Raw genomic sequence first — 12,847 nt, 5'->3', positions numbered from 1 at the left:
TTTGTTGGTGTTAACAAATTTGTCATCCATCTAATTGATCAAAAGAACATGTCAATTTGTAGTCCTTGGTACACGACAAGTATTTTGCAATTTGTCAAACTCTTATGTTTAAAATTGAGTGATGGCTTGGTGGTTAGAGTATCTTTTTCAGTCTAAAAGGATTCGGGATTGATTTTTACTCTTCGTAGTTGGGATTTCTTTATTCCTCCAAATTTTCTCAATATTTTTCTCTACTCAAAAAAGGTTTAGAGTGGTAGGAGCAGAAGTGGTACAAGTTTAGGTGTTTCTGAGCTTAAGTAGGTGTACCATTTGAATTTAATATACTGTGATTTTTTTTGGACTCGGTAGTTTATAATTGGGAATTTATAACGAAAAGCAAATATCGACACTAACGCCCCAAATATGGGGTTGACGAGAATCAAACTCTCGAGCATGAAATTGGGAGGTTGTAGCTCAACTCCATCCATTGAACTCCCACATAATTCTCATCTAACATACTATGATAATATTAAACAATAAAACATCATCAAATCTTATCCTCCAAAAAAACAGACGGAAACAAAAAGTAGTAATGATGATCACAATTCACAAATGACAATTAGGGAAATTGTGATGATTGTATGCTAATAATAGAATTCAAATTATTGAGTGATAATAGAGTACCTAACACAAATCGGATTATCTAATTGTTTCTGCAGATCTCATATCTTTTTGGAAAATCAGCATTCAACTACTACGACGTGTATCATATTGTATACTTAATTATGAAAAATTAAGGGTCGTACTAAACAATTGTTATGATTGCTTGTTAATCAAACTATAACCAGTGTAAAACAAAAAAAAAAAAAAAAAACCAAAAAAAGAAGATTGAATCTTCCTATAATCGATATAGCAGCCTACCAGACTTGCTACCGAATTTTACGACCAATTAAATTAAAATCTTTGCATGGACACGCAATTTTTTTACTTAAGAAATTTATATCTCCAATATTATTAAAGTTATCTTGTAGATGATGTTTTCCCCTTAGTTTATTATTGTAAGAAACAAAACAAAATCCCATTCTAAGTTGCAGTAGATACCTTTAAACATACACTAAACAAAGTTAGTAGCCAGATAAAAACAAAAATACTTAAAAATGTCTCCATGCCAGAATATCAGTGTCCAGTGAATAGATCTTTGAGTGATAAAATTAATGCCTAATGGGGTAGGTATTTAGATCCGTGACCGTGACATGATCCTTTATTTGGTTATTTTTGCACATCTCATATCTTCTCTAAAGGTTTATCATATTATATATTTATATACTCCCTTCGTCTTATTTTATAGTTTTCGTATTTCATTTTAAATTCTAATAAAAAATAGTTCTCGTATTTTATTTTGGATGTTCTAAAATGTTCCCGTTTCCTTTATTTCTATTTTTGATTTTTTTTTGCTTTCCGCACCTTTCACGTGGGTTCTTGACACTCTCATTTAATGTTCCTTCCATTTCATTGGTTGGGTATAAAAAAATATTTATTTTATTTTATTTCTCCTCTTTTCACGTGTTCACCCATTTAATATTCTAACTCGTATTTCGGCCCGAGAGTTTCTCCAGATTGGTATTGTTTTCCGAACTTGATTTGCATTTTTTTCCATTCCTATTAAAATAGATTATGGAAAACTCAACATTTAAAATGTACAAATATAATGATGTGGACACTTAAACTATAATCAAAAGTTGGTTGAGATGGTAATTGTATCATGTATAATAGCAAGAGGTCATGGGTCTGAATCACTTGGCGTATATACATTGTCACACACGCATTTTAATATATTTGTATAGATTCTTTTTCATCTTTTTTATTACAATAATTCCAAAAAACACAAATCACTCAATGCAAATATATAATAATTATTGTTTCGTTAATTCCCGTACCCAAAGTGAAACGAGAACTATAAAATAAAACGGAGGGAGCACTTGTTAATATTATTGAAGAAAGATACCAGTTAAATAGTTGTGATAATTACTTCTTAATCAAATGTAGCAGTTGTAAAACAGATAAATAAAAGGAAGATTGAATTAAGAGAAGAGATAGATAACAAGAGAGAGCTTGGGTAAAGACTGAATAGACAAGAATGGGGGAGGAGAGTGCAATAGTAAACCTTCCTGTAATCGATTTAGCAGCGCCTGATCGACTCGTTACTGCTGCTACACTTCGTCAGGTATGCTGCTAATACTGCAGTAATTATAATCTTGCTTCATGGTTTAGTGCATTAAACTGTTTATTGTGGTTGAAATTTCCAAGATCAAGCAGTGTACTGTTAATATCATTGATGATGATATCCAATATCATTTCCATGAAGGGTAAACAATCATTGAACCTTAATGTATTGAAGCAAAAGCCACTCTATTTGGTATCAAGGTGGCGGCTAAGCTTGAATACAAAGCAGTGTTATTCCGACACCTTCATTTATTTCAAAAAGCAGGGTGTTGTGTCGTGTCGTGTCGACAGAATAGCTGAGTCGGACACTTGGACACGGGTATCCGAGTAGATACTTAATCTGTGTCTGAGTAACATAGAAACCAGGAATAAAGTAGCTAGGATATGCCTATATAAATGTGGTTGAAGGCTTCTCTTTCATGTTTTTGTAACTTGCTAAATGTGGTGTTTTAGGCGTGTATCGAAGTTGGTTTCTTCTACATTGTGAATCATGGAGTTGACAAAGATCTGCTCAACAGAGTGTTTGAAGAGAGCAATAAGTTCTTTTCAGTTCCTCTGGAAGAAAAAACGAGACTTAATTTGAAGGAATTTAGGGGATATACAGCATTGTATTCTGAGAATGTGGATCCTTCGAGCACTAAAGGTTTTTGCCGATCCATGATCTTCTCTGAACTAAAACTGGCTCTTTTGATTGTTAAATTTTGTAACATGCAAGGGATTTTGATGACTTAGTGACCTTTTTGGATTGCAGGTGACTCGAAGGAGTCTTTCTATATTGGCCCGCTTCATGATAAAGTGTGCAACTTGAACCAGTGGCCTTCTGAAGGTAAGCTTTTTTTATGTCCAATTCCTTTGAAATTCAGTGAGCATCTCTAAAATTCAGATACTTATTTGAACATGTGATGGTTATGGCATACCAGAGCTTCTTCCGAGTTGGCGACCAACAATTGAAGCATACCATAGACAAATTCTGTAAGTTCCGCGTTGACGCGTTCTCATTATCAGGCCGTCTCATAAAATTAGGGGCCCTGTGCTAAAATAAATTATGAAGATTAAATTTTTTGGTGAATAGAAGAGACGAAAGAGTTATAAATGGGGCTTGTTGGAGAATAAGAGAAGAAGAAAAATACCAAATAGAAATTAATCTCTTTATATTTGTAATTAGATTTAGGTTTTCAATTTTTTTCTTTGAACAGACAACTAATAGAATTGGACCCTTATATTTCGGAGTCCTGTGCAGTTGCTCACCCTGCACATAGCCTTAGCAGCCTCTGTTCATTATCTCGTTTCTATCCATTGTCCATGTTAGTGGAATAATGGTGACAGAGGAGTATTTCACTAATTTGTTTATAGCTTGATGTAAAGCTTAAATGTGGTGCCACAGGAGTGCAGGGAAAAATTTACTATCACTTCTTGCGCTGGCCTTGAACTTGGATGAGAACTTTTTTGATAAAGTAGGAGCTGTGGATCCACTAATGCCTTTTCTTCGCCTCATACACTACCCAGGTCAACTTAATACCTGAACCACACATCACTTATATCCAGGAAGTTTGTCAATATTATTACTTAGTACTAATCTGCTTTTTCGTTGTTGTTACAGGTGACCTCCGCTGTGACAATGAAGAAGTTCTAGGCGCTGGTGCTCATTCTGATTACGGAATGATCACTCTGTTGGCAACTGATGGTATTCCTGGACTACAGGTACTTCTGATCCATTCGATCACAAAATTTTTCATTTGGACATTGTTTATGATGTTTCAATTAGAAATTAATCATACCATGTTTTTTAGGTCTGTCGAGAAAAAGATCGTCAGCCACGTATATGGGAGGATGTTCCTCATATTGAGGGGTGAGTTCTACTTGTAACACTGACAGTGGCTTAAATGAACAACATCGTTGTTGCTTAGTAATGAGTTTTATGTGTATAATGGTATATGCAGAGCGATAATTGTTAACATTGGAGATATGACGGAGAGGTGGACAAATCGTTTATTTAGGTAAATATGAATGGTGAATGCACCTCATAGGACATTGCTCCATTCACACACGCACGTATAATTTCTTTCTTTTCGCGCATTGTGTTGTGCCCTTAACAGATTTTCTGTGTTATGTGGTGACAGATCAACTTTGCACAGAGTGGTGCCAACGGGACAAGAAAGATTCTCTGTAATACATACTACAATTTTTTCGCTTCTCTTATCTCCCTTTCGCTTCCTCTATATTCTTTCCTTGTTCAGTTGTGTCATCTTACTTTGGTAGTACTTGCTTGTTATATGAGTAGGCCTTCTCATTCTATCTTATGTTAGAGAAGATTATGTATGAATTGAACTGAAAATATGCTTAAGGTGTAAGGTGTGTTGAAGATGAATCATGAAGTGAATAGGTGAAAGAACAAGCTAAGGTATTGTTGTGCCATGTGTGTGTTGTGTTGAGCTACAACATTGCACTAATTAAGTTAGAGCATTTCGGGAAGCACAACAATGGATCAAAGCATGATCATTAAAGGACCACAGCATCGCCGTGGTGTTGGATGAACACCACGGCCTGCCCGTGGAGTTCACTAATTAAGAGTTTCTTTGTGCTTTGCACAGCTCAAGTCCACGGGCTGGGCGTGGTTTGAGAGGGAGTCCACGACCTGACCATGGTGTTCCCTGGCTACGGGATTTTATTTGTTTTCCTACTCGGATTCGATTTCCTATTGCATTAGGTTTTGCGTTTTATCCCTAGTATATATATGTTTGAGCCTTTTATTCATTATATGCTAATGAGAAATATTCTTCAGATCTAGAGATACTGTAGTACTCTAGAGAAAGTTTAGAGAGTCTAGAGAGATTAAAGAATTCTTCTTGTATCATCATCTCATATTCAAAGTCCTAGTACAGTGTTCGGGGTTTTCTCCCTATTCAAGGGTTTCTACGTTAATCTTCTTTTGTTCTTTATTGCTTTATTTCTTAATCTCTCCGTATATTGTACTTCGATTATTTGATTTGTTAGCGCCTTCAATACATATTCTTAACACAAGAAATATATCAGACTTGTCATTCTGTAATTTGTTGTAAATCAAGCAGAGGTATGCCTTATATGTATAAACTTATTGGAAGTAATTAAACTTATATTTCTAAGGTGAGAAAAACCAAGCGTAAGGTATTTGTAAGGTAAGAAATATATGTGTGTTACTTTCGAGTTCATTTTATGTTTCTTTTGACATGTGTACGTACTTGTAGCAAGTACGACATTGATCTACCCTTCATATTTAATGAGGGGCGTAAATTTTCCTTTTTATTATGACCTTTATAACCTTCTTTTCAAAGTTTTCGTTTATATGGTGGATCATAATATATCAGGCTATCAAGAATACTTGAAGTAACCAAACCTATTGAAACGTTGTGTAGGTCGCTTGTTTCCTTGATCCTCCGCATAATTTTTCAGTAGAGTGCTTGGATACTTGCTGCAGTGAGTCAAATCCTCCCAGGTAACAAAATTTATGCTTCCCTAAATACGTGAATATAAATTCAAGCTTTTCTAATACTTCATTATGTTGATTTAATAACGTGAAGATGAGAAAATTTAAAACTAACTAAACTATTTCATTACTATTATCAACGGAATACAACAGAAGATATAAATATCAAACAGTGAATAACAAGGAAGGCTATGAATAAGGAACCATGATCCCATGATCTTAACACTTAATTTGACCACTAACTAGATAGGCTCAACAACATAAGAGACCCAATACATGTTGATCGATAATATTGACAAATTCCTAACAATAAGACAACTACAATTTGAATCATCCCCCAAACATTATTTATATACTACTACTCCCTCCGTCCCATAATATAGTGCTGGTTTCTTTTTTACACGGTCTCCAACATGTAACTTTGACTTTTAATATCTTCAATTTCATATTAATAAAAAATATAAAAAGTTGATATTACGAAATTACACATCGAGAATATTCGGTCAAAAATTTTAAAATTCGGTCAAAAATTTTAAAAAGATCCCACATGAATAGGTTTTTTTAAATATACAAATGAGAATATTCGGTCAAAAATTTTAAAATTTGACCCACCAAAAATGGAGTAGGCACTATATCATGGGACGGAGCCTGGAGGGAGTAGTATTTTTTGCACGCTATGCGTGCATGTCATATTAGCATTCTTTTTTTCAATTACTTATTCATCAGTGCTACAAAATATTTGATTTGAACAAATATTTATAATGATTTTTAATTATTTAAATATATTTTTCTTAAATCAATGTTTCGTTGGTTTTTTAGTTATTTGTTCATCATTATTCAAATTTCTATTATATCAGTGAAGGAAATACAAAGTAGAAGAAAGCCCGTGTTGGCGTGTTCAAATAAAAGGAAAGAATTTGTGTATCAGATTCAATAGTTGAATATTAATAAAGTGGAAGAATTTGTATATCAGATTCAATAGTTGAAAATTAATAAAGTGGAAGAGTTTAATTTATATAATAGAGATTATTGAATAATAATCAACATTTAGGTTTTAAAATATTATCATTATAATTATTAATATGAAATAGATTCAACTCTTTATTTTTTTGTACGGATTGTTTCAATCAAGTTATATTGTCAATTTAATTTTTTATCAGAGTTTTTCTCACATATTAAGAGGAAATCATTTTTCTTAATTTAATATTTAATTGAAATTTGAAATTCAATTTCATTATTAACTTGTTCAATATATATGGCAAGTAGCAAGAAGAAAAGACTATTAAATATATAAAGGAATTTAAATCATTAAGGGTATATTAGACTTTTTGTGAGGGGACACCATCTTCCTCACCTCTTCAGTATAATACAGATATAGGCAAAATTGGACTAAAAACTCTGAACTATAGCACAGGTGCACCAAACATCCCCAACTATGATTTATAACCAAAACATTCCAAAGTACGAACTTATGTATAGTCCGTACCATAAATGAGGTCGGTGATCAGAATTCTCAGCGACTATAAACTGAGTGATAGATATTGGACAGCAATAGAAGCGTTTCCTTGATTATGGTTGAACTTCCAAGTAGTTTAGACTACTACAGGCAATCGATATCGACAATATACCCTACCATTACCTAAACTAGTATTTGAAATATTGTTGAAACTTGAAGATGAATGTGAGCGCATTGTGTTATGCGGATTTCACTCTTTCATAATTTAGGGTTCATTTGGGAAGAAAGGGGGAATTTGAGAAAGTAAGAGGGAATTGGGGGAATTTGAGGAAGGAGAAAATGAAGGCACATGTCTTTTTTTGTTTGTTTAAGTAAAATAATTAAGACTATAAAAAGAAGAAAATAAGAAAGGGGAGAGAATCCGGTGAGAATTATGGGAATCGACCTTATTTATGGTATGGACTGCACCCAAATCCGTACTTTGGGGTCTTATGACTATAAGTTGTAGGTGGGTCTGTTTGGTGCACACACGCTAAATTTCTATTTCAGGATGTGGAGGAATTTTAAAGTATGTTTAATTCAACATAATTTGACTTAGCACGAACTTATTGAAACTTTATATATATATATAACTTAATGACAAAAAAAAATGTTGAGCGAAATAAAGTTCCCTATCAAGTTTCGTGGGAACGGGGCAGGCCTCATGGATCCCGCGGAATAACTCCAACCATCTAAGCTACTTCACCACACTCACTCCTCCATTGTAGTTAACATTAGCACAATGCACTGAAGATTCTTTAGTTATTTTGGTTACCACTTAGAAGAGTTGGCATTAACATATTGATCTCCCATTGTGCTTGCACACTAGTTAGTAGTTACATGTGCTGCTAAAAGATATAGATCAGATGCAGTCTTTCCAGCTATTTAGATGTCTTTGGTATGAAATTCTTTTGAAACAAACTAATGATTGAACCCTCTTCTCTCTTTAACGGCAGATTTCCCGGGATTCGCTACATAGACTATATCCAAGAAAGTTACAGAAATATATTTGAAGCTAAGTAGCCACCTCTACTGTAGTCTACCTTAAAGCTAGCTCGGGCTCCGTTATCACCTACTCGTTCCTTAAAAGCTCGAGTGTTGGATGTTATCACCTAGTCAATGTGCTTTACGTGGATGTAATGTTCGTACGAAGTTTATTAGCCAACTAGTTCTCTCTTTTGGCCACATTTGTTTGCCCAGGCAATAGTTCTTCCTTAGTAGAATTGATGTAATAAAGATAATGTTCACTAGTATATGGTATAAAGTGAGTAATAACAGGATTCTTATGTAATTTATCAGGTTATCTGTATGTTACAGAAAATACTTATGATTGAACCTTGTAATATTGATTTATGAATAAACATTTGATTGAGTTGTTTTACATGGTATCAAAATAAGGAAATTTAAATAGTTATGAGGTTAAAAAACTGAGATCACTTTTACATTTTGTTTGAATAGCAATCATAAAAAAGGAGGTGAATTATGAAAAGGAGGAGGGAGAGGGAGAGGCAGGGAATAGAAAGAAAAAAAAAAAGGAAGGATTGAGCTTGCATGTCTTCCAAATCTTCTAATATGAAATAACTTGGTTTATTTTTTTTATTTTTTTTTTGGTGTTTGCACCCGGTTCACCCTTCGGGATACATCCGAATCGAGGTCAAGTTCGGGGTGGTTAGGTTCCATTCCTCTCCCAAGGGTGTTGTGAGGATTCGTTTGTTAATAGGGGAATGAATATGGATCCTTTCACTTCTCTTCCCTTCCTTTTTCTTATGTTGTATCCAAACACGAGAATTCCTCTCTCTCTCTTTGGTTGATCTAAAGTCCTTTATCCAAATAAATTTTTATTCTTTACAATGCAAGTAGCATTTTGAGTACGTTCTACTGTACTATGTTAGACAGTTAGAGGTGTCAATCGTCATTGCGTCCAATAAAATTAGTTAGGTGTATTGTAGATAATATACTCCATTAGTTTGTTTATCAACTAAATGGTATGATTTGCGCGAACAAAGTCAGGAAAGTAAGGTATTAGTAAATAAAAAAGGAAAGAAAGATGGAGACAAGAGAACAAAGAATTTAGGTAGTTTGATTAACATGATCTAATATGCAGATGGGGAATTGAGAACTTCTCCGAATTCCAAACCTTATTCTTTATTTGTTTGGAAGGATATAGATTCTTTTGGGATAGGAATAAATGTACATATCATCCTCACCCATTTCATACTTGTATGTGGGAATGTAAATACGGGAAATAGTGAGTGAAAAATATTGAGTGTGAATTCATAAAAACATTGACATTATTACGTGAGGTTAGTGCGGGAGATATATATTGGCTCGTGGATATAAAATTTAATTCAAGTGTCTTACTAATTGTTATGTGCTTCTTGGCCGGCAAGTAAGTTTTTATTCTTCACAATGTTCTTTAATGGAGACTTGTGCAACGATGTCTGAATCTTGCTACCTAAACCTGAGCTATGTTCCCAAACCGGCCTGCAAAAAGAAGGGACCCACCCGGGAGGTTTGGGTGGTGGTTCCCCCTTCGAAACTTAAGTCAGGAGTGTAAAGGAAAAGTAGAGTGAGAAAGTGAGGGAGAAATTCTGCAGAGTATGGGCACACTGTTCAAAAAGTTTTCTTTCTCCTGATTTCAAAGGGAGTATTTATAGTGTTTGGGATCTGATTGCTGCCTTTTGAGGTCACCCTAATTTAAGGGCACCTAATTGGCTACGCAATCAGAACTCGACACGTACGTGGCAAGCAATGATTGGGTGATAAACATCAAACAATCATATGCAGCTGTTTTTGGAGATTTGATCCCTGAATATTCTTTCAGGCTAAAAGGTGGGCTTTTACTTTTTGCTCAGTAAAACTTAGAGTTTAGGCCTTTTTTTTATTCCTTTGGAGGGACACATAGACGCTGTGGATGAATCCACGTGTCTCCTGAGGAGCCGTTGATTTATTTAGGCTACAACACAAACCCTCCTCCATATTCAATAATGGTAATATGGACATTTAACTTCCTTTTTAATTCTCACCCTATGATGCATCCCTTCTATGTTTTATTTTGTTAGGAAGTTGAGAATATAATTCCTCCATTTCTAATTCTAGATCCAACATGTTATTTCCCTCCCTGCAAAAATAGAAAAAGAGATGGGAACTCTCGTTTTCTCAATCTCAACCTCGTTCCTTCTAGTCTCTAGACAAGCTAAGCAACTAAAGAGTTACATTCTTACATGCACAAGGGTTCTCAATTACCCCTGTTCCCTCTAGTCTCTAGATCGACAAGCTAAGTAACCGAAGAGTTGCATGCTTACATGCACAAGGGTAGGAATAAGTAGAAGGGGAGAAAGTACATTTTTGCCTTTAAAATAATTAGTAAGACTATTTCATAATTTGCTATATATCTATTCGCAACTTTAATTAGGTATGGATACCAACAATAAATATTTGTGAATAGTTCAATATCACTTTGATAAAAGTTCACTTCTAACCATTTCTTTATTAATAAGTGTAAACACAAATTTTAACAACAGTCTGCAAAACAAAGTCAAAACAAATGTAACAAAAAATTCAATTTTATTGATTTAAATTTGTGAATACAATCTCTAATGTTTTCTCCTCTGAATCAATCTCCACTTGAATTTAATTAATTCATGAACTAATTTGGTGAATTCACGAACTATTGACTTGACTTTCTTGAAAAAGGGTCGCCGATGCTTGATCTCGTCCAATGCTAGTGTAGAACATGTTGAATAAAAGGTGTGATGTTGATTTGTTGATGCTATCGAACAAATATGATCTTCTTGAGTAAGAGCGTTCAGGCTTGATCTCATCCAAGATTGATCTTGTTTCCTTCTTTTGGGAGAGAATTCAATGTAGCTTGACTGACAGGGAGAATACTTGAGAGGTTTAGGTTGTGCCTTCTGCTTTTCTTCTTATTGGCTTTGAAGTCTGACTTCTCCTTTTTTCAAATGAAGAGCAGTGCTCTATTTTTATAGTTTTGTTGAACCTAGGGTTTTCAACTATACTGCCACCTTGGCCTCATGGGCATAAACCCTTTCAAGATCCCAACATTCATTTAATGAAACTTTGACCCACCAATAAATGACAATTAAAATAGGCTAATTTAATTAACAAGCCTAAATAATTTAATTTTGATGATCATTTATTAGTGAAACTCAAAATTTGAATTTAACGAGTCAAATAAAAATTATGTGGCATTTAACAAAATTTCCTATCTGCAATGAGCAAAACTTGAGTTAAAATTATAGTTGTAATATCAAACAAGCCAAATTCAAACTCAAACTCAATGGCATTTGGTTTCAAAGCTCATGAGCTCATTAGTATAAGAAATGTAATACATTTTTTTTGAGATTGTCATATAATAATTACACCAAAGCCTTAATGATCAATTGAATGACAAAAATAGGAGGAATTTCAACCCAACTTGTCCAGCGAAATATATTATAAATTCGATTAACAACAACAATCAAATATTATAGTACTTATTGTTAGCACATGTTAAATAACTAGTCAAGCTAGAATGTCGAATTATTCTTATCAAACTAAGCTTGAGCATAATTTTTTAAATTTGAGGTAAGTTTGAGTTCAAGCTCCAACTTGGTAAAATTACAATCGTATTTCTAATACACACCAAAAAAAAAATGTAAATATTCATTTTCTTATACACTAGTAGAAAAAATGCTACTTGCTGCGGTTAAAAAGTGCCCTATTGTTGCGGAATAGGGCGCGCAACAATTAAGGGCGTAGCAATAGGTATTAATAATATTGTTGCGGTTTTAAACCGCAGCAATATAACGTAATATTGCTGCGGTTTTAATGACCAAACCGCAGCAAGATGCATTTTTTTAATATTAAAAAAGTACACATATTGCTGCGGTTTTGGGCCCAAAACCGCAGCAATAGGTACATTTTTTCAAAAAAAAATTTTTTTTTTTTTTAAATTAAAATTTTCAATGTTAAAAGTACTTAAAATGCAATAAAAACTAAAAGTAACTAAAACATTATATCAGATCAACCAGCTAAAATACTACTAATAACATTTACCGCTGCATAAATGCATAAGCATAATCTAAACAAAGGTTACTCAAGACAACTCGTATTTCAACCAAAATAAATCGAAAATACAGAATCATAGGTCCTTAATGGTTCATAAACAACACATCTTTTACTCGTATTTCACTGTATTAAATCATCCTAAAAAATACATAAAATAAAAATACATAAAATAAAAATACAGAAAATAAAAATTCAGAAAATAAAAATACAGAAAATAAAAACACAGAAAAATAAAAATAAGAACAACCACCGTGCGGATATTAAACCACCGCTATCACCACCGTGCGGATCATCGACGAGAAAAACTGAAAGACGAGAAGCAATTTGGCAACTCACGAACCACCAATCACGAACAGATTTAAAAAAAAACGAAAAAAATAAGAACCACCACTCACGAACAGATCTGAAAAAAAAGAAACCACTCACGAACAGATCTCAAAAAAACGAGAAACCATTCACAGATAAAAAAATACAGAAAATAAAAATACAGACAAAAAAAATACAGAAAATAAACATTATTGTGAGATCTAAATCGAAAATAAAATTAAAAATAAAAGAAAATAAGAAAACACTTCGTCGTGAATATGAGCATCGCGAAGGACGACGGCTTCAACGTC

General features: G+C 33.6%; 1 protein-coding gene across 1 annotated transcript; it reads left to right on the top strand.

The window, feature by feature from the left end:
• The first annotated feature begins 1,979 nt into the window (after positions 1-1,979).
• Positions 1,980-8,541, top strand: LOC104892781 (2-oxoglutarate-Fe(II) type oxidoreductase hxnY). The gene is made up of 11 exons (XM_010678781.3): positions 1,980-2,203; positions 2,656-2,845; positions 2,954-3,028; positions 3,123-3,174; positions 3,587-3,708; positions 3,803-3,903; positions 3,993-4,051; positions 4,143-4,199; positions 4,323-4,368; positions 5,595-5,674; positions 8,117-8,541. The coding sequence occupies exons 1-11, from the start codon at positions 2,117-2,119 to the stop codon at positions 8,181-8,183; spliced, it is 936 nt and encodes a 311-aa protein (XP_010677083.2). The 5' UTR covers positions 1,980-2,116; the 3' UTR covers positions 8,184-8,541.
• The last annotated feature ends 4,306 nt before the right edge of the window (positions 8,542-12,847 follow it).

This window comes from Beta vulgaris, chromosome 5 (assembly GCF_026745355.1).
Source record: "Beta vulgaris subsp. vulgaris cultivar EL10 chromosome 5, EL10.2, whole genome shotgun sequence".
NCBI classification, from domain to species: Eukaryota; Viridiplantae; Streptophyta; class Magnoliopsida; order Caryophyllales; family Amaranthaceae; genus Beta; species Beta vulgaris.
Note: the sequence above shows the minus strand (reverse complement) of the source record. Positions and strands in the feature narration are given on the sequence as shown.